General features: G+C 52.8%; 1 protein-coding gene across 4 annotated transcripts; it reads left to right on the forward strand.

Annotated features, from left to right (window-relative positions):
• Positions 1-10416: 10416 nt before the first annotated feature.
• On the forward strand, positions 10417-21643 carry SPATA3 (spermatogenesis associated 3). 4 transcript variants are annotated; one of them, XM_059927459.1, is made up of 4 exons: positions 10417-10765; positions 12261-12435; positions 14491-14634; positions 21579-21643. In XM_059927459.1, the coding sequence occupies exons 1-3, from the start codon at positions 10417-10419 to the stop codon at positions 14594-14596; spliced, it is 630 nt and encodes a 209-aa protein (XP_059783442.1). In that variant the 3' UTR covers positions 14597-14634; positions 21579-21643. The 4 variants fall into 4 exon arrangements, 3 of the variants coding, with proteins under 3 accessions (XP_059783442.1, XP_059783443.1, XP_059783444.1); XM_059927460.1 differs by lacking the exon at positions 21579-21643 and adding an exon at positions 14088-14138 and having other exon boundaries at positions 14491-14553; XR_009504154.1 differs by lacking the exon at positions 21579-21643 and having other exon boundaries at positions 12261-12605; positions 14491-14556.
• The last annotated feature ends 588 nt before the right edge of the window (positions 21644-22231 follow it).

Raw genomic sequence — 22231 nt, forward strand, 5'->3', positions numbered from 1 at the left:
GGCCCAACAGGATGGGAGGCCTGGAGACTGTCTATGTGCCTCTCACTCCTCATTTTACAAACGTCTGGATTCAACCTTTTATCTAAGCAAGACCTTCCGGACTTTCCAAAGCTAGAAAAAAAGAGCTTTTATGAGATCTGAAACGGTAAAAAGGCTATTCTTCCCTCCTCCTGGAGTCTTTTCCTCTTGATATCCCTTTATTATGAAGACATTTTATTTTATAATTTTTTTAGCCAGAAAGTTACCCAACCTTCAAAGGAAGGAAGGAAGGAAGGATTAGTCATTTGGTTTGAACAGGAATTCCCAAACTTTTTTCACTGTGCCCATAAAACTGTGTATTCAGAAGCCTCTGCAACCAAGTGGGGGGCTTGTCCCAGGTGCTCCCCTCTCCCCCATCTCTTCCGTCCCCTTCTCCACCACCCACCACAGTCAGGATTAGCCTCCAGAAGCCAGGATGAGAGAGGGTCAGCCCTACCTCTCAGCCTCAGGATGCTGTGGTACTCACTGTGTCCTGGCAGCCACCTATAATCTGCAGCCAGTCAAATCTGGATTTAGATCCCAGACCTACCACTCATTAGCTGGTTGAATTTGGACAAGTTACCTAACCTTCTGAACCTCGGTTTCTGCATCTGTAACTTGGAGACGGTGCCCTCTCCACTGCTGGCTTGCGCTAAAGATGATGTAAGTAAACATCTAGCAAGTAGAAGGATCTCAATTAATGGGGGCAATTATTATTAGACACCAAGGAGAATCTGTTAAATGTTCCTCAGTATCTGCTCACCCCTCTTCCTTTTTGTAATAGAAATGCCAAAGGATTACCCGGGTGCCTCTGGACAGCCAAGCAGAGGCCCCATTTCTCAGCCTCCCCTGCAGCCAACGTGGTCACGTAGCTAGTTCTGGCCAGTGGGATGTGAATGGAAATGATGTGCCCAACTTCTTTTTTTTTTTTTTTAAAGAAATTCACGTTCTTTTATTTATGACTGTGTTGAGTCTTCGTTTCTGTGCGAGGGCTTTCTCTAGTTGTGGCAAGTGGGGACCACTCTTCATCGCGGTGCGCGGGCCTCTCACCATCGCGGCCTCTCTTGTTGCGGAGCACAGGCTCCAGACGCGCAGGCTCAGTAATTGTGGCTCACGGGCCCAGCTGCTCCGCGGCATGTGGGATCTTCCCAGACCAGGGCTCGAACCCGAGTCCCCTGCATCGGCAGGCAGATTCTCAACCACTGCGCCACCAGGGAAGCCCGATGTGCCCAACTTCTGAGTCGTGCCCTGGAAAGGATGCTGCCTTCCCCTCCCTCTTGCCTTTCCATCCTCCCACTGGCTGGGGAGATGGAGGGTCCTGGGCCAGCTGCCCTGGAAACAGGAAAGAAAGCTACCTGTTGAGGGTGGAAGCGCCTCCACACCACCCCTGGATCACTGACCTCAGAAGAAATCATTGTTCTTTCTAGGACAGTGTATCTTTGGACCTCTTTGTTACATCAACTTGGATGAACCATGAAAAAGCTTAAAGTTGTAGGTTCTTTGGTTGGCCTAAAAATTAAATTGACATAAAACAGAATAACAGGAGAAAAACAAATTTAGTTTTGTACATACGGGAGCCCCCATAAAAATATGAGACACCAATACAGTCAGGCAATTGAGGCTTCTATACCATCCTAAGCTAAGGAATGGGATAGGGGCCTGGGGCTCCAGAGGGGAGGAGGGCCATTCACAGGAAGATGAGAAGAGCAAATGGTTGGCATCAGGTGTTTGCCCTGCCATACAGGTAAGTCTCCCCGATTTTTTTTTGTAAGTTATCTCCGGCAATAGCCCTCTTTCTGGTACAGCACCCCTATCTAAATTCTTTTAGGCAGTTAAGGGAGAGGTAAAAATCTTTTCCTAAGCTTGCTGCGTCTTGATTGTTTTCACCTCAAAATAACCCACATGCCAAAGGGGCACATTTTGGTTTTGGGGCGGCATATTCTGCTCCCCTTCAAAGTGTATGCTCAGGAGTCTTAGTATTCCCTCTTTAACACCAGTTCATAGAGCCCTTGCCTGTAGTGTCAATTCTTAGGTCTCTCTCTCCCGCCCCAAAAAAGCCCCCCAAAGGCCTGGGTCCAGAGAACCCCAGGGATGGCTGGACTCCAGCCTCATCTTCCTGCTCTGTAGGGTCCCACTGGGGCTGGGAGCCCTGCCTCCTCTCTGCTCCTCTCCCTGTGCTGTGGCTTCACTGTGCCCAGGGGCGTGGCCCAGGTGGGACCCTTTGTCAGCGGCACTTGAGTCCTAACCTTCTGGTGAAGGCAATCCACTCTGTCAGACAGTTAAATACGAGGGTCCTCTGATAACTGTTCAGATGAAGGTTGAACTGGCAATGAAGGGCACGGCACTGACCCCTGGCGGCCTTGACCTGCTGTTGCCCCCAGTCAGTGGGGACAGAGCAGGGGAGGAAAGCACCCTTCCTCCTTACAGTTCAGATCTGTGTATTGGGAGTCTGGGACCGCTAGTCCTTCCTAAACTGGCACTCCCCAGTTCAGGACTTGTTGATAAAAACTGGTTCAAAAAGCACAGGTCAAGCCCAGGCCCAGGTAGGGCCTCCTATGTCCCGCAGTAATCTACTTCTTGAGAGTCCACACTCAGGTCCACCTGTGTGGTGGGTTGGCAGGTCTGATTCATCCTGGATGAAACTAGCATCATTTTTTTAAAATTTTTATTTATTTTATTTATTTTTGGCTGCATTGGGTCTTCGTTGCTGTGTGCGAGCTTCCCCTAGTTGCGGCAAGCGGGGGCTACTCCTCGGTGTGGTTCGCCGGCTTATTGCAGTGGCTTCTCTTGTTGTAGAGCACGGACTGTAAGTGTGCGGGCTTCGGTAGTTGTGGCGCGCGGGCTCAGTAGCTGTGGCTCGTGGGCTGTAGAGCGCAGGCTCGGTAGATGTGGTGCATGGGCTTAGTTGCTCCGCGGCATGTGGGATCTTCACGGACCAGGGCTCAAACCCGTGTCCCCTGCCTTGGCAGGCGGATTCTTAACCACTGCGCCACCAGGGAAGTCCTGAAACTAACATCATTTTAAAATGCAGTGACCCAGGGACTGGGTCACACAGCCAAGGCAGGGACACGGGTTTGAGCCCTGATCCGGGAAGATCCCACATGCCGCAGAGCAACTAAGCCCATGCACCACATCTACTGAGCCTGCGCTCTAGAGCCCGCGAGCCACAGCTACTGAGCCCACGCGCCACAACTACTGAAGCCAGCGCACTTACAGTCCGTGCTCTGCCACTGCAACGAGAAGCCTGCGCACCGCACCGAGGAGTAGCCCCACTTGCTGCAACTAGAGAAAGCCTGCGCACAGCAACGAAGACCCAACGCAGCCAAAAATTAATTAATTAATTAATTTTTTAAAAACCCACAGTGACAGTGACCCAGCATTCTAGAGAAAGGCACCCAATAAATTCCTGACTCTGACTGCTCGGATTCACTGAGGAAAGGGAAGTGGGCTGGAAGTGTTCTCATCAACACTGTCCAGATGGAGGGTGAGCTGGGTCTCTTTGGGCCAAGGCTGAAAAACCAGGATGGAGAAAGAAAGAGTCCCCCCAACACCGTCCAACCTGCTTCTGCAAAGCTGCTGGGGGCTTCTGCCTTTACCTAGTCCTCCGGAGGTTCCCTGGCCTGGGGCTTCTGGAGCTTTTAGCAGGATTCCAGCTCAGAGTTTTCTGATTAGCAGCTTGCTTTTCAGAGTCTTTAATTTTTATATTTTTCAAAATCATTTTAAGCAACCTGGTAGAGTCCATTGAAAAATAATAATAATAAATGGAAAAATTTTCCCCACCATTGAGTTCTCAGTCACTGCGGCTGTCCTGGGTACCTCTGTCCTCCCTCCCCCAGGCGCTCTTTGCTCACCTCGTGTGCTAGTCAGATAAGGAGTTTTTATGCTTTTTGTTTTGTTTTGTTTTGTTTTCCTGAAGATCTTTCCTGGCACTTTGACAGACTTCCGGTGCCCTGTGAGATAATAGAGAAAAAAAATATATATATATATATATATATATGAACAGTAGGAGTATCTCTTGTGGAAATATTTGGTCTTTGACCCTGGCTCCTGGGACTGAGCTTCTAGATCCCTTGGAATTTCCTGGATGATAGGAGTGTCTTTTGTTCTAATGAGGCCACTCTGGGTGGGCTTGTGGATGGGAGCTGGTCACCAGAAAGACCAGCCATGATTAGAAGCTTGGAATATTCAGCCCCATCCCCCATTCTCCAGAGAGGGCAAATGGGCTGGAAATGGAGTTAATAACTGATTTTGCCTGCATGAGGAGGCCTTCCCCAAACCCGAAACAGTACAGCGTTTGGAGAGTTTCCAGGTTGGTAAACACAAGTGCGGGAGAGTGGTGCACCCGGAGAGGGCACGGAAGCTCCACACCCCTCCATGCACACTTCGCCCCACACAACTCCTCCACTGGGTGTTCATCTGTATCCTTTATCATATCCCTCTGTCATAAACTGATAAACTGTTCTCCTGAGCTCTGCAGGCCACTCAAGCAAATTCATCAAACCTGAGGAGGGGGTCATGGGAACCCCCTGTTTACAGCTGATCAGTCAGAAGCACAGGTAATAACCTGGACTTGGGATCAGCATGGGGGAAGCAGGGGGGCCGTCTTGTGGGACAGCACCCTTAACCTGTGAGACTTTACACTTTCTCCAGGTGGATAGTTTCAGAACTGAGTAAAATTGTAGAATACAGAGTTTGGGGGGTGGGACAGGAACCCACACATTTGGTGGCCAGGAGTGTCAGCGGTGAAGTGTTCTGTGTGAGATGTAAAGGAGAAACAGAGGCAGGAAAGCCTGGGTTTCTCAAATGCATACCCAGAGAAGACTGGAACTGAGGGTACCCCCCCAAGCATCTCCTGCAGCCCCATCAGTTTATAACAGCTCAGGACTCTGGCTCCCAGATCACCCAGACAGCAGCCCGGCTGGGCCTGGGTAGGGCCTCCCTCCTAGGGTGCAGCCACCTAGAACCAGCCTCTCTGTTCCTCACTGCCTTTCAAACTTTCCAGGTGCAGTGACCATCCGGGCCCACTGCTTTTTAAATGCCCTGAGTGCCCAAAAATCCATTTTACTTGGAGGCTTGGGCAGAATGATCCATCCCTGGGATAAAGGGATTTGTCCTTTTGACACCAAAGACACACAAAATAATAGCGAAACTAACCACTGCCAGCGTTACACTGGCACCCACGGCAACTTCCCTGTGTTGGAAGATTTCCAAGGAATAGGGGGCAGAGGCCCTTGGTCACGGCAGGAAGAGGTAGGGCGCAGGGGTATTGTGACATCCTCCAGGGAAGGGCAGCTTTTCCCTTGGCCATCGGAGGCCCGGGCCCAGAGGGGCAAGAGAGCCGGACCGGACATGGAACCCGGGGCCCAGCCCTCCAGGGCCCCAGGGGACGGGAAGGCCGAGCCGCAGCAACAGGCCCTCGCCCAGACCATCGAGGGCCGCGGCCAGGTAGTGCTGCTGGGCGAGCTCTGGAAGCAGGATGAGTGCTGTGTGACCCTGCAGAACATTCTGGAGCAGGGCCCGACCGATCAGCCCTCTCGGCCCTCATCCATCCGAACCACGAGCGGCCACAGCAGCTCCAGCATCTGAGCCAGGAGGTGGTTCAAGCGCTCCGGAGACAGCTCGCGGAGGTGCGCCGATTGCCCGGCCGCCAAGTCCAAGCGCTGCACGCAGAAGCAGCCCTGCGACCGGCGCAAGGCTGGGGACTCGCAAGAGCGCAAGTGCGAGGCGGCTCGGGCTGCGGCTCCGGCTCCGGCTGGGAACCCCGGCTCCGGGCTGGGGGAGGACGCGGCGTCGGACTGCCAAGACCCTAGGCAGCCGCCGGCGGCGCCCTCGCCCCGCGCGCGGCTGCTCCTGGTGTTGCGCCGCGCGTCCGCGCTGCGCTCTCAGCTGCAGCGGCTGCAGCTGCTCCTGCAGCAAGTGCGCGACCAGGACCGCCGCCCGCCCGCCGCGCTCGCCGGGATCGTCGTGCAGCCCCGGCGCGACGAGGCAGCCGAGGCGCGCCGCCGCATGGAGACCCTGCTCTGCAGCGCCTTCGCCCCGCACAGCGCCTCCGTGGAGGTGCACACGGCCGTGTTCTGCCCCAGCCGCCCCGAGGGCACCCTGGACCTCCAGCTCGCCGCCAGCGGAGCGCACAAGGGCGCGTCGCCGGGCTGCGTCCCCCTAGTGGATCGGGCGACCCAGACGATGGTGAGGGGCCCGAGGGCGGGGGCCGGGAACGCCAGGTTGCCACGGGCGTCCCCGGGTGGGAAACTTCTAATACAGAGGGAGTTCCCTGACCCTGCTGGTCCCAAGTAGTAGACAGACCCCCAGTGTCGCAGTCCCTCTCCTAACGCCTCCACTTAACTCCGTTTTGGGTCAGTATGAACTAGATTTCTCGCCCCAGGTGTCTCGCTGGGGTAATCTCGGGTCAAAAATGTTCGAATTCACTTCATGTGTACTTAAACCTCCCACCAATCCACCCGACTCCCTTCCGGCTTGCCCACTGCTCCCCGTCAAGCTTTTCTGAGGTCCAGATTCGGAAGTTTGTAGTTCCCGGCCCCACCCCCTCCTCTCCACGTCCACTATTCCTTGCTTGGTTCCTTAGTCTTCTCCTCCAAGGAATCGCCACTACCATAAAAAGCATGCCTATGGTGAGCCAGGCACTGTTCTAAGGGCTTTTCACGACTAATCCTCACAACCCTCTAAGGAAGGCGCTGTGCTGGAGAAGCCCCGGTCCCCCACGCGCCTCGCCCCCAATGCAGGATTCTTAGCCACAGCCCTTGAGACCCTTCCCATCAAGGAATCCAGGCCTGTGGCCCCAGCGGGTTAATCTGTGGGTCTGAGGGCCCTGGGCCACCGGCCAGCTCTTAAATGAGTACCAAGTGCCTCTGCTGCCCAGAGCCCTTGCAGGGGCAACAGTTGGGAAGAAGGAAGTGCTCTGGGCTCGGTAGTCCAAAGCCCGCTCCCTGGAGGCTCTGACACCCTTCTGCTGGTGACCAGAGCACGTCTCCTCCGCCGATTAGCTGCCCTTCTGACACGTGGGGGTGAAGGGTCAGTTGCTGTCTGTGGTGCCATCCAGATCTAAGATGCTAGTTTCAGGACAAATGGTGACTGCTTGTTCTGGGTGCCCAGGATGCATCCAGAGGGCGAGAACTACCAGGGACCCTCTGGTCAGGCCCGCATCCTGACTGCCTAACTTTGCAGCCCTCTAGACTCATTCTTCTCGCTCTCCTAAATAGTCCATGAGGTCTTCCCATGGCTGGCTTTCCTGCTTCCGAAAGCCCCTTGCCTGGGGTCTGTTCCAACCATGATCCTCAGGCAAGTCCAGAAAATCCCAGTCCATTGCAAACAAGCCGTTCGTGATGCAGCTCCAAGGTGCCTTGTTCCCCATTGGCCACACCCAGCCTGCCTTCAACGATTCCCCGTGTTCCTTGTCCTCCCACCATCACCTTCGAGCAGCTCGCATTGAGCCCCTTCTCTGGACTTTGGCCCTAGAGAAGACGAGGATAGAAATCATTCTAACCCCACGTAGGATGTGATCTGGGGCCCAGGGAGGGAGAGATTGCTTCCAGTTGGGGATCTACAGAAAGGCTTTTTATGAGGAGATGGGTCCACTTGAGGTGAATCTTGATGATGGGAAGTGTTCTGACAGAGAGGGAGAGGGGCTTGATGGAGGGGAAAGGGCTTCCACAAATGCAGGAAAGTGAGGCGTGTTCACCAGACCTCTGGTGCTCACGGTCGGCTGGAGCTGGACACGGTAGCAGCAAGGTGGCCGATACGCCTGGGACAGTGAGCCGTGACTGTTATAGAGGTGTCAGACTTCCGGGCTTGAAATGTGTGTGCTCAAGCCAGAAGGCAGAGGGGAAAATATTTTAGCAAAAACTATTGCAGTGCCATTCTTCCTCATCCTTCTGAGACAACCTCTCACTCCACAAGTGCCGTCTCTCTGCTTCTTGGGATCACCCTTGCTATTTTCTCCACGGTCATGGAAAAACTCCCCACTCCTCCCGAAGCCTGACCCTCTGTGTTTCCTTCATCACCCACCCGGGGAACAGGGATTTGTTATCTGTGTCCTGTTTGGCTCCTTGGTGTGAAATGGAATGTTTCTTTCATTGCTACCAGGAAATCCTACCCATATATGTCTGCCCCTCTCTAATTCATTTAAACCAGTGGTTCTCAACCTGGGGCAATTTCTCTCTCTCTCTCTCTCTCTCTCTCTCACACATATACACACACACACACACACACACACACACACAAGCACACAACATCCTGGGGACATTTAGCAATGTCAGTAGACATTTTGGGTTGTCGCAACTTGGGGGGAGGGGTAGTTGCTACTGTCATCTAGTGGGCAGAGGCCAGGGATGCTACTAAACCAATTCCAGTGAAGGACGGCCTCACATGAAAGAATTATCTGACCCAAAATATCAGTAGGATTGAGGTTGAGAAACCCTGGTTTAAACCAGGTTGCGGCCCTCGGTCAAAAGCCCGTTGGTGCCTGAAAATCGAATTTTGCAGACATAAATGCCTTAGGAGTTCCTGACCTGTCTGCTAAATCTGGACAGTGTTCCTGACTGAGGTTTCCAGTCTCTCTGATTCTAAACTGAATCCCCCGCCAAGGGATCCATTGCTCTTGACTTCAGGGAATTACCACCTTCTTGTAGACTCACTTGTTCCGTGAACATCCACTCGCCAAGGGTCAACCAAATTCAACCCACCTTCTCTGATCTGAGCTTCCTTTCATTTCCAATCCTTCATGCCTTTGTTTTCTTCAGTCCTATCAAGGGGTTTTAAAATTCATTAATTTTAAGGCTTGTATAATTATCTGACTCCCTATTGCCTTCTGGAGTCATGAAAAGAAAGAGCCCCGAATGGGACTTTAGCCTTGTCGGTGCCTCCAACCAGCTGTGTGACCTTGGGAAGGTAATTTAACTTCTCTGAACCTCAGTTTCTCTCCTGCAAACAAGAGAATCATTAAGGTCTTTTCAGGCTCTAAAATCCTTAAAATACTTCCTATCCATTTTATATCTCATGTCAGGTCTGGCCTTATGTGAGGGATCCTCCTAGGTAGGTCTGCCCTAAACCGTGTGCTGGGGCAAGAGTATCAGTCCCCAGGTTCCAGGGGTTCAGTCGAAACCGCACCCACCTAGTGGTACATTAATGGTGGAGGCGGAGTCTCCTAATGTGAACACGTTCTATGTTGCAGTCAAAGTGTGAAGTTTAAGGTTATCTTTTTAAAATGCTATTTCCTGGGCTTCCCTGGTGGCGTAGTGGTTGGGAGTCTGCCTGCCAATGCAGGGGACACGGGTTCGAGCCCTGGTCTGGGAAGATCCCACATGCCGCGGAGCAACTGGGCCCATGAGCCACAATTGCTGAGCCTGCGCGTCTGGAGCCTGTGCTCTGCAACAAGAGAGGCCGCGATGGTGAGAGGCCCGCGCACCGCGATGAAGGGTGGCCCCCGCTCGCCACAACTGGGGAAAGCCCTCACACAGAAACGAAGACCCAGCACAGCCATAAATAAATAAATTATTTAAAATGCTATTTCCTCTTCTTTCCTAAAATGAAAATCACATTGTTAACTTCGAGGAAGAGGCACAGTCCCCTAATTGGCAGGACAAGTTGGGACTTTGAGAGGTGCTCTGCCGTTGTCAGTGTAGTGAGTTTCAGAAGTTTAGTTTTCCAAACAGCTGTTATGTTTTTAGGGGAAATTCTTTTGCCAATTGCGATGGTTCTTATCAAAGTTGGGGAAACCCCCCAGCCCTTTCCCATAGCGGGGAGGGCCGGCTTTGGGAGAAGGGGGAAGCCACTCTGTATAGGATAATCTGGTGGGGGGGACAACTGACATAGCAGAAGGCTGTGGGTCTTCCACGGACCCCCAAATCTTTAGTTACCTAAAACTCACAAAATGCATGGTGAAGTTGCTTGTTTGTCCGTTTGTTTGTTTTCAGGGGGTATGTGAAAACCAGTGACAGAGCGGGCATCACAACCAGGGTGTCTTAAAGAGGAACAGCGCACAGGGACCCAAGAGCACACCAGCAAGCAGGTGCCTGAAGGAGGCGCTTGGGGGGCAGAATCGTGGGCGTCCAAGTTTCCACAGGCCCCGAGGCCAGCGTTCACCAGGTGCCCAGGTCCGTGAGGGGCACGGCAGCTGCCCTCCACCCATCCCCAGGAGCCGAGGAGGAGGGAGGACAGCAGGCTGGTGTCGGCAGAGAAGACTGTCCCCAGCACCCTGCCGTGGGAGCCACCCTGGCTTTTGTGACCTCACAGGAGGGGTGTGGGTGACCGTTCCCTGTGGGCCCTGGGCTCAGAGGGATGCCAGAGCCCCCCCGCAGGGCAGGGGCACACGGCCCCTCGGGGAGGGAGCCAGGAGGTTAGGCAGCTCCATGTAGGTGCACGTTTAGGTGAGGAGGACCCGCCATGAAGAAGGGCAAGAGGCAGAAGTCAGAGGCCAGGCGCCGAGGCTCCACCTCCCAGCGCGCCAGCTCCGAATCCAGCCCTCAGCAGCAGAGCTCGGAGTCCAGTTCACAGCAGCCCATCTCCGGATCCAGCCCGCAGCCGCCCAGCCCCCGGCCCACCTTGCAGCCGTCCAGCCCGGGACCCACCCCACAGCCAACCAGCTCTGGAGTCACCTCACAGCCCAGCAGTGAATCCACCGCCCCGCAGCCTGTGCCCCAGGCTCTCCCAGCTCCCGAACTCGGACGCTCGGCTCGGGGCGTCGTGTCTCCGGACACTGACACAAAAGCATCCCCTCGATCCAGGAAAACAGGTGGGCAGCCTGCGTGCTTGAGTGGTTCTAGCCTTCCTGCTGATGGAGTCCCAGGGCTGCCCCAGAGGCTGATACTTTTCTTATTGGGTAGTGATTCATGGTTAACGTGTGTTCTGGAACAGTGCGTGGGGAGTGCGACGGCTTTGGGTTTTGTTTTTTTACCCTGGAGACCAGGATTCCTGGGTTTTGTCATTCCTCACCATACTGAGTCTCTCTGAAGACAGCCACGCAAACATATTAACATTCAGCGTGGCTCGGTGGTAATACTAGCTCATTGGGAGTCAGAAGTCCCACGTGGCTGCTAAAAAATAAACACCAAGGCTGCATTAGTAGAAGAATACAGTTAAGGACAAGGGAGGTGGTCATACCGCTTTACTCTGTCCTCATCGGGCCATTTGTGTGCTGTAAAAGATGCCCAGCGATCTAGTCCAAGGAAAGTAGTCCAGGTTGGGGGGATGAGAAGGGTGGGGGGAGGCAAGAACATTCTGGTGTATGAGAGTCAGTTGAGGGAATTGGAGGATATGTCTGTCAGCTGGAAGATGTGAGTAGATTTGTTCCATGTTGTCCTCAGATGCCTGACTAGGGTCCCTGGATAGGGTTGCCAGATAAAATACAGGCCACCCAGTCAAATTTGAATCTCAGATAAACAACAAATAATTTTTTAGTATAATAAGTGTGTTATGAATATTGCACGGGCGTCCTGTATTTTTATTTGCTAAATCTGGCAACTTACCCTTGGAAAACACTGTAGAAGGCAGATTTCTGCTCAGCGTTAAAAAATATCCAACAGTTAGCTCTCTCTGAAAATGGAACGGCTGTCCAATGGAAAGCAGTCCCCCATCTTCTTGGGTAGCCAGAGTCCAAATGAGCATTGGAGTGTGTCGAGGGAACTCACACAGGCAAAACCAATTATTAACTCTCCAAGTTCCTCTGGGATCCACAGCCCAGGACAGCAATGGGAGGTGAGCTTGGGAAAGTATTTCAAAGACTGTCCACTGGAGCAGCAGTTGTCTTCTGGATGAATCCGAGAGCCCCAGAAAAATGGAACGTGGCCGCTCCAGTTGCAGGAATCTCAGTTCCACTTCTCCTAGGATGAGCAATCACCTGCTGCCGTCCCTTCCTGTGAATTCCACGGAAAGAGCACAGAATTGAGTTAGAAATCCTGTATTGAAGCCCACTTCTTCAATCTCCTTGCTATCAGAGCACATCTCATACTCTTTGAGCCTCGGTTTCCATATCTGTAAGCTGAGAATAACCATATTCCTTTTCACGGGGTTGTTCTGATGACTGAATGAGATGGATAGTGCCTTATAGAACACTGTACAGGTGTCAGCTGTTACATCGGTGTTCTTCGTCTTATGCCCAGGTAGCACCAGTCTAGCAGACAGCTGGTTCCCCAGGCAGTCGGTCCTCTCTGCTCTGCACAAGCCGCTCCTGGTGTGGACACGTCCCGCGGGCAGTGGGCCCCTCACCTCTCTCCTTCTCTGTCCAGCAGGGCCTGTGACGCGAGCGGGCCCGCACGCCTTCTGTTCCTGTTCCGCTTGCCCCGGCAGCTCTGCTTGCTGGTGCCGTCTGGGCCCGTGCCATAGCCGCATCTTCGATGTCCTTCTGCCCTGGGCCTGGCCAATCATGCCAGGGAGAAGATTCCCAAACTTCCTCACCTTCTACAGGTCCTGGAGCGCGTGGGGGGCTGGGCCCTCGGGGCACGCACCGTATTAGCAGCCGTGTGTAACTTCTTCCTCTCGGGACTCCCAGGCCCAAAGGAAAGCCACGTCCTGGGGGTCGGCACCCAGGCCTTTCTGACCAGCCCCAGGCCCAGGTACCCCACCTGCACGGAGAGGTGACGACTTTCTTCCTTACCGGGCATGGCTTCTTTGGGGTTCATTTTTCTTCGCTCCATAGGCAGCCTCCTTGCTCACAGCACGCTCCCCCTCAGTCCGTCCTGAAGCCCCTGTCGCTCAGAAGCTTGGTGATTAACGCTCCCTCAGGCCACCACCTCCTTCCGCAGCCTGAGCCATAGCCCAACGCTTCCGGCTCCTGACCCGCACATGAACGCCCCCTGGAATTTAGAGATATAAATACGGGTGTAAATCACATACCCCTTCGTGCCAGGAAGACCTCTACCCCCTTCAGCGGGTCTCGGGCTGTTCCTGGCAGCCCCCCAGGGGTCTGTCCGTGACCCGGAGGCCCACACAACATCGCCTGCAGCATCTGCCCTTCTTTTCCTCTCCCACGAAGCCACCAGGTGGCCGCCACTTCCTCTCGTGGGAAGACCCCTGTTGAGGGAACTGGACTGAAGATGTCCCTCACCTCTTCTGGTGGCGCAGGGCTACGCGCAAGGGCTGGAGAGGCGCCTCCGCCTACCCCCAGCTCTGGGCCCCAGGGCAGCTCCACTTATACTCAGGTCTCACAAATGCCCACAGAAGAGGCCTTCCGCCTGGGCATCTCCCAGCCCAGAAGCTGAGCCCACTCGTCCTCCATCCCCATCCGGCTCCTCTTCCCAGCCCCTGCCCCACCAAACCCCCTCTCTTGTATGTTCGTGAAAAGCACCATCTCTCAGGCATATGAAGAGAGGCAAACAGGTACCCAGGTGTGTTGGGAGAACATGCCGGAGCTAAAAATACCGTACTGCCTGGTAAGTCCCGCCAAGGAAGGGCCTGCCCCCCACTCACCATGATCAGCTGTCCTTCCACACACTTAGTGCTTCCGTCCATTTAGTGCCATGTGGTGCCATGGATTCATAAACCAGCAAGTAGGCAAACCTACTCTGCATAGGATACTAGGCACTGGGAGGGAACTTTACCCTTAAAAATTGTGCAGCCCACATGGTAAGCTAAGATATGTACACTTAGAAACTAAGGTGCAGGCCAGGAAGTGATACGTGTCCTATAGGAGATGTTCAAAGAGCTTCACTCCTGAGCTGGGGTCCAGGTAGACGTTGTAGTATCAGTTGTAACTGAGCTGAATCTAAAAGGATTTTAGGATCCTCAATGGCCTATTTTAAAGGGAGAGCATTCCAGGTGGAGGAAAAGGCACAAGGCAAGGCTCCGAAATAGGAAAGTGTGGGGGAGGGGCAGAGTCCATTCTGGCCCGGATAAGACATGCAGTCCTAATTCTGCTCAAGTTTACGCCTGCTTCCGTAATCTTTCCATTTCTCTGTGGAGTGGAATGTTGACTCTGGGCTTTAAGTACACATTCACATTAGATAAGAATCCCTGCTTTAGTAGGATTTTTGTCCAAATGGATATTGCATCTTGTGAAAGCCTTCCTCACAATTATTAGCATAATCATATACTTTCTTTTTCCACCACCTTTGTCGTAGGTGTAGTATGTGGTTTCCTCAGACGCCTCAACCCCAGAATAGAGCTACATGGTAGGACTACTTCACGGGATGGTTGTGAAGCTTGAGGAGGACGCTGGGTGTGAGGTGTTTAGCACAGGGCCTGGCACACGGCAGCCTTGACTACCTTTGTCACCTTCTCTCTGAGTGTCCGGGGAGCTGGCATCCCAGGCCAGCCCATCCTTGGATCCTGAGGGGTCCTGTGGTAGAGCTTTATTGGGAGGGGTGCAGGGGGTTGTGTTCCCTTGAGAGGAGGAGCCATAGGGGGAGATGGACATTCCTGTGATGCTGAGGGGACCCCACAATTTCCACTTTCCTCTGCATATAGACAGGCACTAAATCCCAGCTGCCCCCCAACCTGTGGGCTTTCTGCTTTGCTTTGCAGAAGACCTGCAAGCAAACATTCCACTCATCGTAATTCGCGTGCTCCGAGCCCTCGGGACTGTTGCTGTGGCTCTGGGAGCCCTGGGAACTGCCTACTACATCACTGAATCCTTGTGAACAAGTCCCCAGGCCTGCGGTCCAGCAGGTATGTGGACCCCCTTCGTGCCCACAGCCCTTTGCAGAGTGGTCCTCAAGCCCACTCACTCACCATCCCTGCAGCGCAGGGCTGATGGAATGTCTGTCTCTTCTCTGAATGGAGGAGGTCTCTAGGGGTGGACGAAGCCCCCAGCCTCTCAGGGGAAGCTTGAGGACTGAGTGACTTGTTTCTGGCCTCAGGGTCCACTGGCACATCTCTCTCAGGCAGCCCTGGACACTCGTGGACAATGCTAGACCCATTGCTGGGATCTTCAAAACAGAGTTTCCCACCTCTCCTCTGGCCTGGGGGAACCAACCTGAGTTGGTTCCCTGGGGGAACTCTAGCCTATTCCATCCCATACTGCGGATGATTTTTATGTACATATGTGGCCTGTCTCCACGCTGTATTGCAAGATCCTTGAGGGCAGGGAGCATGCCTTCCACAACATCTTCAATCCTCCCCTGGCTCCCGAGAAGCAGAGCCTGAGACAGGGATTTGGGTGCACAGGATTTAGTGAAGGAAAACAGTGAGGGAGGCAAGAGAGGGAGGGGAAGGAGTGGAGCAAGGACAAGCCCTCAGCTGAAGTCCGCTTAGCCCCGTCCTGGGGAGCTCTGGAGGGTCAATTACACCCAGCGTTGGTCTCACTGTGAGACAAGAGGGTTGGCCTTTCATGCCCGTCTGTGAGTCAGTCATTGGCTACAGGGTGAGGTGGGGAGTACGTGTCTTTGTGAAAAAGTGGCTCCCATTTGCGTGAGGACAAGTGCCTGAGGAAGGAGACAGCTCTGAGCCTTTAGCAACCAACATTCATAATTCACAGGAGCTGGGGGATGGATGTGCCAGCCCAGAAAGGGGATCTGGGCGGGTACCAAGAGCACCCCCAATTGTCCCCATTGTCAAGTCCACATGCGGTGAATGCCTAACAAGTGGTGATGGGGGTGGGACAGGGGGTAATGGGAGCATTTCAACCCACCCCAGGCCTCCAGCAGCCACAGCAGGGCGTGTGGTGGGAATAGAGGCTCAAGGTACCTCAGAAGCCCAGCCCGGAAAATAAACTCCAGTGAGAGCTCACCATCTCCTCAAGGGCTCTGCTGCCTGATCCTGGGATGTTCATGAAAGAGCAGAGAAGCACCTTAAGCTTCACAAAATTCCACAGCAGTTGAAATCCTCAGTTTCCTCATCTGTACATAGGGAAGATCATAGCGCCTTCCTCTTGAGATCGTTGGGAGTGTGAGACGAGTATGAGACAAGGTGCTCGGAGGGCAGAGAGCTGGCCAGCTTGGGGAGTCTTGTTACTGTTATCGTCATGGAGGTGGTGGTCGTTGGAAAGACGCTGGCTTTGGACTTAGAGCTGTAGGTTCTAGCCTTGACTCTGCTGCCTGGTCTCTGGGTGTTCGGGGCCACGTTACTTGACTTCTGTGAGAGTCAGTAACATCTCTAAAATGGGGAGAATAACAGCTACCTCCAAGGGCAATGGTTGTGAGGATCAAGTGAGGGGATGTGCAGCCCTGCAGGGCCTGGTCACGGGTTGGGTAGATGGTGGCGACTGGCAGTGTGAAGATGGCACCCAAGCTCAAGCGTTTTGTCTTAGAGTCTCCTTCCAGCAGAGCCCACTGGTGTGAGCTTGGGTTCCGGAGGCAGGAAGCCTTGGGATCAGATCCCCCTTCAACACCCAGTATCTCTGGGGCCTGGGCAACTCCCTTAACTCCTGATGCCTCATTTGCTTGTTAAATGGAGATAATAATACTACAGCTCTCACTTGGGGTGGGGGGGAACTGGGTAAAAAAAATGCATGTGAAACACTTAGCATAGGGCCTGGCACAGAACAGGCCCTCAACATAGCAGCGACATCACCATCATCATTTTTTAACTCAGTATTCCCCAAACTTTATTGACTTTTGACATCTGGAATATTACTTTTTTATATATATTTTTTGAAGTATTATTAACCTACAATACTGTGTGAGTTATGGTGCACAACATAGTGATTCGATATTTCTATACATTACAAAATGATCCCCACAAACACTAGTTTTATTAAAACCTAAAATCATTAATGTTAGTAGATGGGAAAATAGTAAACTAGAAGTCAAAATATAGTCAAGCTATGTTTGGGGATCGATCACTTATTTTCTTTAAATTAGCTTCCTTTTTAACTTAAATGCATTTATTTTCAAACTGGCCATAAATGGAAAATCCTATCCTTTGCCATAAAAAAGACTCACAGTAAATATAAATACCATAAAAACGAAATGTCATAGAATTCTGGCTGATAGGGTGCCTGAAAAAGTCTCAGCTTTGACATCAGTGTCCTGTGTGTTCAAAGATATTTGACAACTGTTGGATGTTAACACTGGCCAGCTCCACGCTAAGACCCTCTTTAACCGGAGGGTTGAAAGATAACGGGAATGGGCCGTGATTCCACATTGTTGAACTCCGTGTCCAGTGCCACCCGAAGTGTCTCAGTGTCCACGAGGGGGGGTGCGTGTCTCACCCACACTGTAGTTCACACAGTCCTGAGCCCTGGGGGGATGGGAGGAGACAGTGGAGGAGGAGGAGGGGAAGCGAAGGAGGCAGGGGGGGGGGGGGGGGGGCTGGCGGTGGGAGGACTGGAATGGCAACCTGCCCTGGGCCTGGAGTAGGTCATTTCCCCGGGAATAACTGAGAGTCTGCAAAGTTACAGAGGCTCCCCAGAGACTGAATCCAGTCTTCACTCCATCCCCCAAAGCTGTGTGTGTGTTGCCAGTGGTGGGGGGGGGGGCTTGTTTTGGGGCCCTGGCATCACTGACATCACTTACAAACCACGCAGCGTGCAGACTTCACGCAGCTCTGCCTCTTCTGCTCTGAGGGATGGCTCCTCTGTCTCCCTAGGGCAGGCCCCTTTCCTGATGCAGGGTTAGGATAGGCGGGTCCTCCCAGGGACAGACCCTCTCTCTTCTGTCCCATGGCACCTTGTCTCCCTGGAGAAGAGGGAGACTATGCCAGCACCCCTGCCCCGTGCAGTGGCCTGAAACAGGGTCCTTCCCAAGCCCCAGAGCCCGTGCCTGGTGATTCTGATGAGGTGGCTTTTCCTCATGTGACCCTCTGCTTTTGTCAAATTGCTCTTCTGGAGACTGTTTTGGAACCAGCATTGGGATCAATGCTAATTGGCATCCGGGTGCTTAAGATGTGCAGGCCCCCGCTTCTTCCAGACGTGCCAAGGCCGGGCTGCGGTGTCACCTCCCATGTCATTCAGTGGATGCTGTGGGCCTGAGGGTCTGATGAAGACACCACCAGCAGGGGTCAGGGAAGCATCTTCTGGAAGCCCAGAAGTTTTAGCCGCCGTTCCTAGACACTGGTCGCCATGGTATTTCCCACCCCGACTCCCCAGTGTCCCCCACATAACCCACTGTGTAGCTATGTAAGTGGGTCACCTTGGCTGTCACGTATCAGTACTAATCGTGTGCCCAGCACCACACTAGGTGCTGTGAGACGTGACGGCACAGTGGTGAGTGGATGGCCAAGTCCATCAACAGACCCAGGCTAGGCTTAAGACTTTGAGGTCTAGTAAAGTCTGTGGAACTAAGCCAGCCAAGGCTCCCAGGCAAAGGGAGCAGAGGTGATAACTCAGATGTAGACATCTGACATCCAAGCTAGAAGGCGGCAGAGTCCAGATGGGAGAGAGAGTTTGGTAATTAAATAATGCATTCATTCATTAAATATTTCTTGGGCACCTACCTTGTACCAGGACAGGAAGCAGCCCCTCCCTGGGAGCCTACATTCTAGTGGACACAGACAAGTCAGTGAATAAACCGGATCACTTGATTTGGTGGTAAATTTTATCAAGGAAATAAAAATATAAAGTTGATCTGATAAAGGGCAGAGAGGGGTGGGGTGACCAGGAGGGGCCGCTGGTGGAGCCAGACTGGTCTGCAAAGGCCTCTCTGAACTGAGGCGCATGTGGCAGAAGGAGCCAGACTGTGCAAATCTGGGGGGAAAGTGTTCTGTGCAGCAGGAACAGCAAACCCAGTAGCCCCGAGGCAGGAAGGACTCTTAACATGTTTGGGGGCCATCCTGGCGCCAGTATGGCTAGAGTTGGGGGGTCAGGATGCCACTTTTGGGGAGACCAAGGTCAGGCAGGCTCTTGGAGCTTCCACTGTATTCTAGAGGTGGTGGGCAGCCCCTGAAGCAGGACAATAGCAAATCCTTACACAGGCACGCTTCTGGGTGTTTTACGTGTATTAACTCATTCATCCTCCCCTCAGAGGGGAGTATCTCAAGCTGCTGGTTTAGGTTTCAAAACAATCACAGTGCCTGTTGGGTAGAAAATGGGAAGGGGCAGAGGGGCGGGGAATGACCTGGTAGGACTCACTTGCACTGGTCCAGGCAGGCGAAGATGGTGCTTGGACCAGGGTGATGGCTGTGGAGGGGAACGTGAACAGCTATACTATGGGGGTTGAACCAGCAAGTCTGGCTGAGAGATTGGATGAAATAATGAGGAAAAGAGAAGCCTCAAGGATGACTCCAAGTTTGGGGTGTCATCGCCAGAGGATCAACGTGCAAGAGGGGATAAAAATCAAGAGTTCTGTTTTGTTGTTAATTTTGAGATGTTGGACAACCAAGTGGAGATGTCAGGTAGGCAGAGGCATAGAGGGAGCTCACAGGAAAGGCTGGGTCTTAGCTGTAAACATAAGAGTCATTAGCAATAGCTGACATAGGGAGAGAGCATGGATAGAGCAGAGGGCCAGGAGTCAAGCCAACGCTGAGAAGTCTGATAGTAAAGGAAGGTGTCTGCAGAGAAGACACCTGCTCTGGGTCTACTCTGGGTCTAGGTGAGCACATGGGATCCCAGGAGGTTTCCAGAGGTAAGGAGAACAGGTAGGCTCAGGTCAAAAAGTGTCCACAGGTAGGGAAAGGCAACAGAGGTGTATCTCAGTGGGAGGCGCTGGTGAGCTGTGACCTCTGACCATAAGGATCCAGCGGCTCCTTTCTGCTTGTTCTCCTGTTCCCTGCCGAACGTGGACAGACAGGCCTGTGTTTCCCCATCTGGCACCAGGACCCATCCCCATTTGTACAGTGAACAGAGGGAGGACCCTGAACCAGCACCCAGGTCCAGGTCTCATGGCCTCTTGACTGGATGGGCCAACCCTGGTGCTCACTGAGGTCCCCCTTCCCAGGCATCCTGTAAGCTCAGCCACCGCTCTCTATGCAGACCCTTTCAAGTGCAAAAGGTTTTCACTGCTTCAAGAGAAAAATTCCTTAGCTTGACAGTTGAATGAAACTCACCTACCTCCCACGGTTAAGGTGCTTCCCAGTAAACACTGGGAAGGGTTCTACCAATGGCATTGCTCTGATGTCTCTCTTTTTAATTCAGTTGTCAAATGAAAGGGTGAATTGGTAGGTTTCCAAATGCCACAAGGCATTTTAAGACTTGATTTACAAGTGGATTATGAGTTAGCTTACTTGGTGCTGCAAATTTCAGCGAACCTAATTCAAAATTACAATAGGGAGATTATCTCACATAACAAAACAGTCAGGAAGTGTCAGGGCTGGTGAACTCAACAGTGTCATCAGAGACCTGGGGACTTGTGTGGACAAGGCTCTGACTCCCCCAGCGGAGGGCGCACTAGTTCCCCTCCTGGGCAGATGGCTGGAGGAGCCCCAGAATTATATCCTCATACCCTGACAACCAGAAGCAGGGAAGAGGCCACCTCCTTCTTGTGTCTCTTCTTGAGTTAAGAAACTCTTCCCAGGATCCCCCTCCCATGGTATACTTGCCCCCTCATTGGGGTGACATGCCTCTGAATTGGATCTCATGCTCCTTCTTTTTTTAAAAATTATTTATTTATTTATTTTCCAGCTCCGGGCCTTAGTTGTGGCATGCGGGATCTTTAGTTGTGGTGTGTGGGAATTTAGTTGTGGCATGCATGCGGGATCTAGTTCCCTGACCAGGGACCGAACCCAGGCCCCCTTCATTGGGAGCACGGAGTCTTAACCGCTGGACCATCAGGGACATCCTTCATGCCCCTTCTTAAGCAAATTAATAGCATGGGGGGGGGGGTAAATTTTCATGACTGGATTAGACCAATCTAGATCTACTCCCACACCCTGCCCCTACGGACAAGGGTGGACAAAGGAGGGGAGCATCAAACCAAATGGGGCCCCCGCCAGGAAGGCAGGTGTGCGAGTGGATTTGGGGAGAGCAGCCAGCAGCACCCGCTACAACAGGCAAGCGTGTTTTAAGAAGGTGATATGGTAGCCAGTGCAGGACGAACTTCAAAGCAGACCTGTTGGCCTGGGACCTCTCTGGCTTTAGCCCCTGAAAGCCACCCTGAGGGTGTTGTGCGTCAGTGTGCACGCATGTGTTGGTGGTAGGGGGAGGGATGAGTTTGTAGACTCTCAGTTCTTAGACCGGCTGGGAGGGAAACAAGCAGTTTGGTGTCCTTCTCAGTCCAGAGCGTGAAGAACCATCTGATGACACTGGCAAAGCCTCCTCTCCAGGGAATCATGTTTATAGAATTTTCTTTCCAAAAGCTTGGTGAGCCTCTCTCTCTGCATCCCACCAATGAAAGATGCAGCACTAAAATCAAGGGGCTGCTTCCCCTCTCCTTTTGGGCACTGAATGTAGTGAAACTCACCACCATGGCCTGGCGTTTGGGAAACGAGGCTCCGTCTTAGCTGCCGGGATCCCTGGGGGAAGGGAGAGGAAACAGAAGGCACCCAGCTCACGCCAGGCACTTTGCAAAAGCTTGTTACAGCCTGAAGGGAAAAAACAAAGTCCCTGAGAGGCCGAGTTTGGACAAAAGGAAGAGTGGATGTAATGAATGGAAGAAATTTGAATCCTAAATTTATTTTCCCACAGGAGGATCTTAGCTGCTAAACCCTCACCCTGAGGCTATAAAACTGGAAAGCCACCAGAATTCTGGGGTCATAGAGTATTGTCTAAGCTCATGGCTCTGTCCTTATTTTTCTTACAGATCCAGTTTTCCATCAAGGATCTCTCTTGTCACCAAAATAGAACAAAACAGAACAAAACAAAAAAGGATTCTGTTTCTTTAGTGTATTCTACCCGGAGACACAGAGGTTGGCCTTGGCACATGGGTAGGGAGGTAAACTTGGGGGTGACTCTGTGAGCCCCAGGTAAACCAGGGTGGGACCCTGCTGTTCCTGTTGGCGGCCACACACCCAAGGGGGGCAACTTCCTCTGCACACACTCACAGAACAATTTCAGATCCTCCCACTCTAAATGCAGACATCAGACAACTTAATTCAATACCTAACATAACTGCTCAACTGCACTTCCATCCGGTGGTAATCCCAGTTAGCAGGAGCGGGAGGAATGTGCCTGTGTCGGGCTTGCAGCCTTGTGGTCTGTCTGGTGACTTAGCTGCACCCAGCCATTGCCTGGTGGGTTTGGACATCTAGCTTCTGAGCGGCCGAGGCAGAGGTCTTACTTCAAGGTGACCCCAGGAAACACCAATAGACGTGAAACAGAAAAGGGAGGACTGCGAATACAGGTGCAGTGGCCACTGGGGGCAGATGAAGCTGAATCCTGCTGGGGCAGCACTAGGAAACAAACACACACATCAGAGTAATCTCACCCAAGGAGGGGAAGCTGGGCGTTTATATA

This window comes from Balaenoptera ricei, chromosome 7, assembly GCF_028023285.1.
Source record: "Balaenoptera ricei isolate mBalRic1 chromosome 7, mBalRic1.hap2, whole genome shotgun sequence".
NCBI lineage: Eukaryota > Metazoa > Chordata > Mammalia > Artiodactyla > Balaenopteridae > Balaenoptera > Balaenoptera ricei.

What these genes read in the sequence shown, in the direction of transcription:
- SPATA3 (XM_059927459.1), top strand. Translation starts at nt 10,417, where the DNA reads ATGAAGAAGGGCAAGAGGCAGAAGTCAGAGGCCAGGCGCCGAGGCTCC. An exon ending in CCCTCGATCCAGGAAAACAG is followed by an intron (nt 10,766 to 12,260) that starts GTGGGCAGCCTG and finishes TCTGTCCAGCAG; the next exon opens with GGCCTGTGACGCGAGCGGGC. An exon ending in AACTTCCTCACCTTCTACAG is followed by an intron (nt 12,436 to 14,490) that starts GTCCTGGAGCGC and finishes TTTGCTTTGCAG; the next exon opens with AAGACCTGCAAGCAAACATT.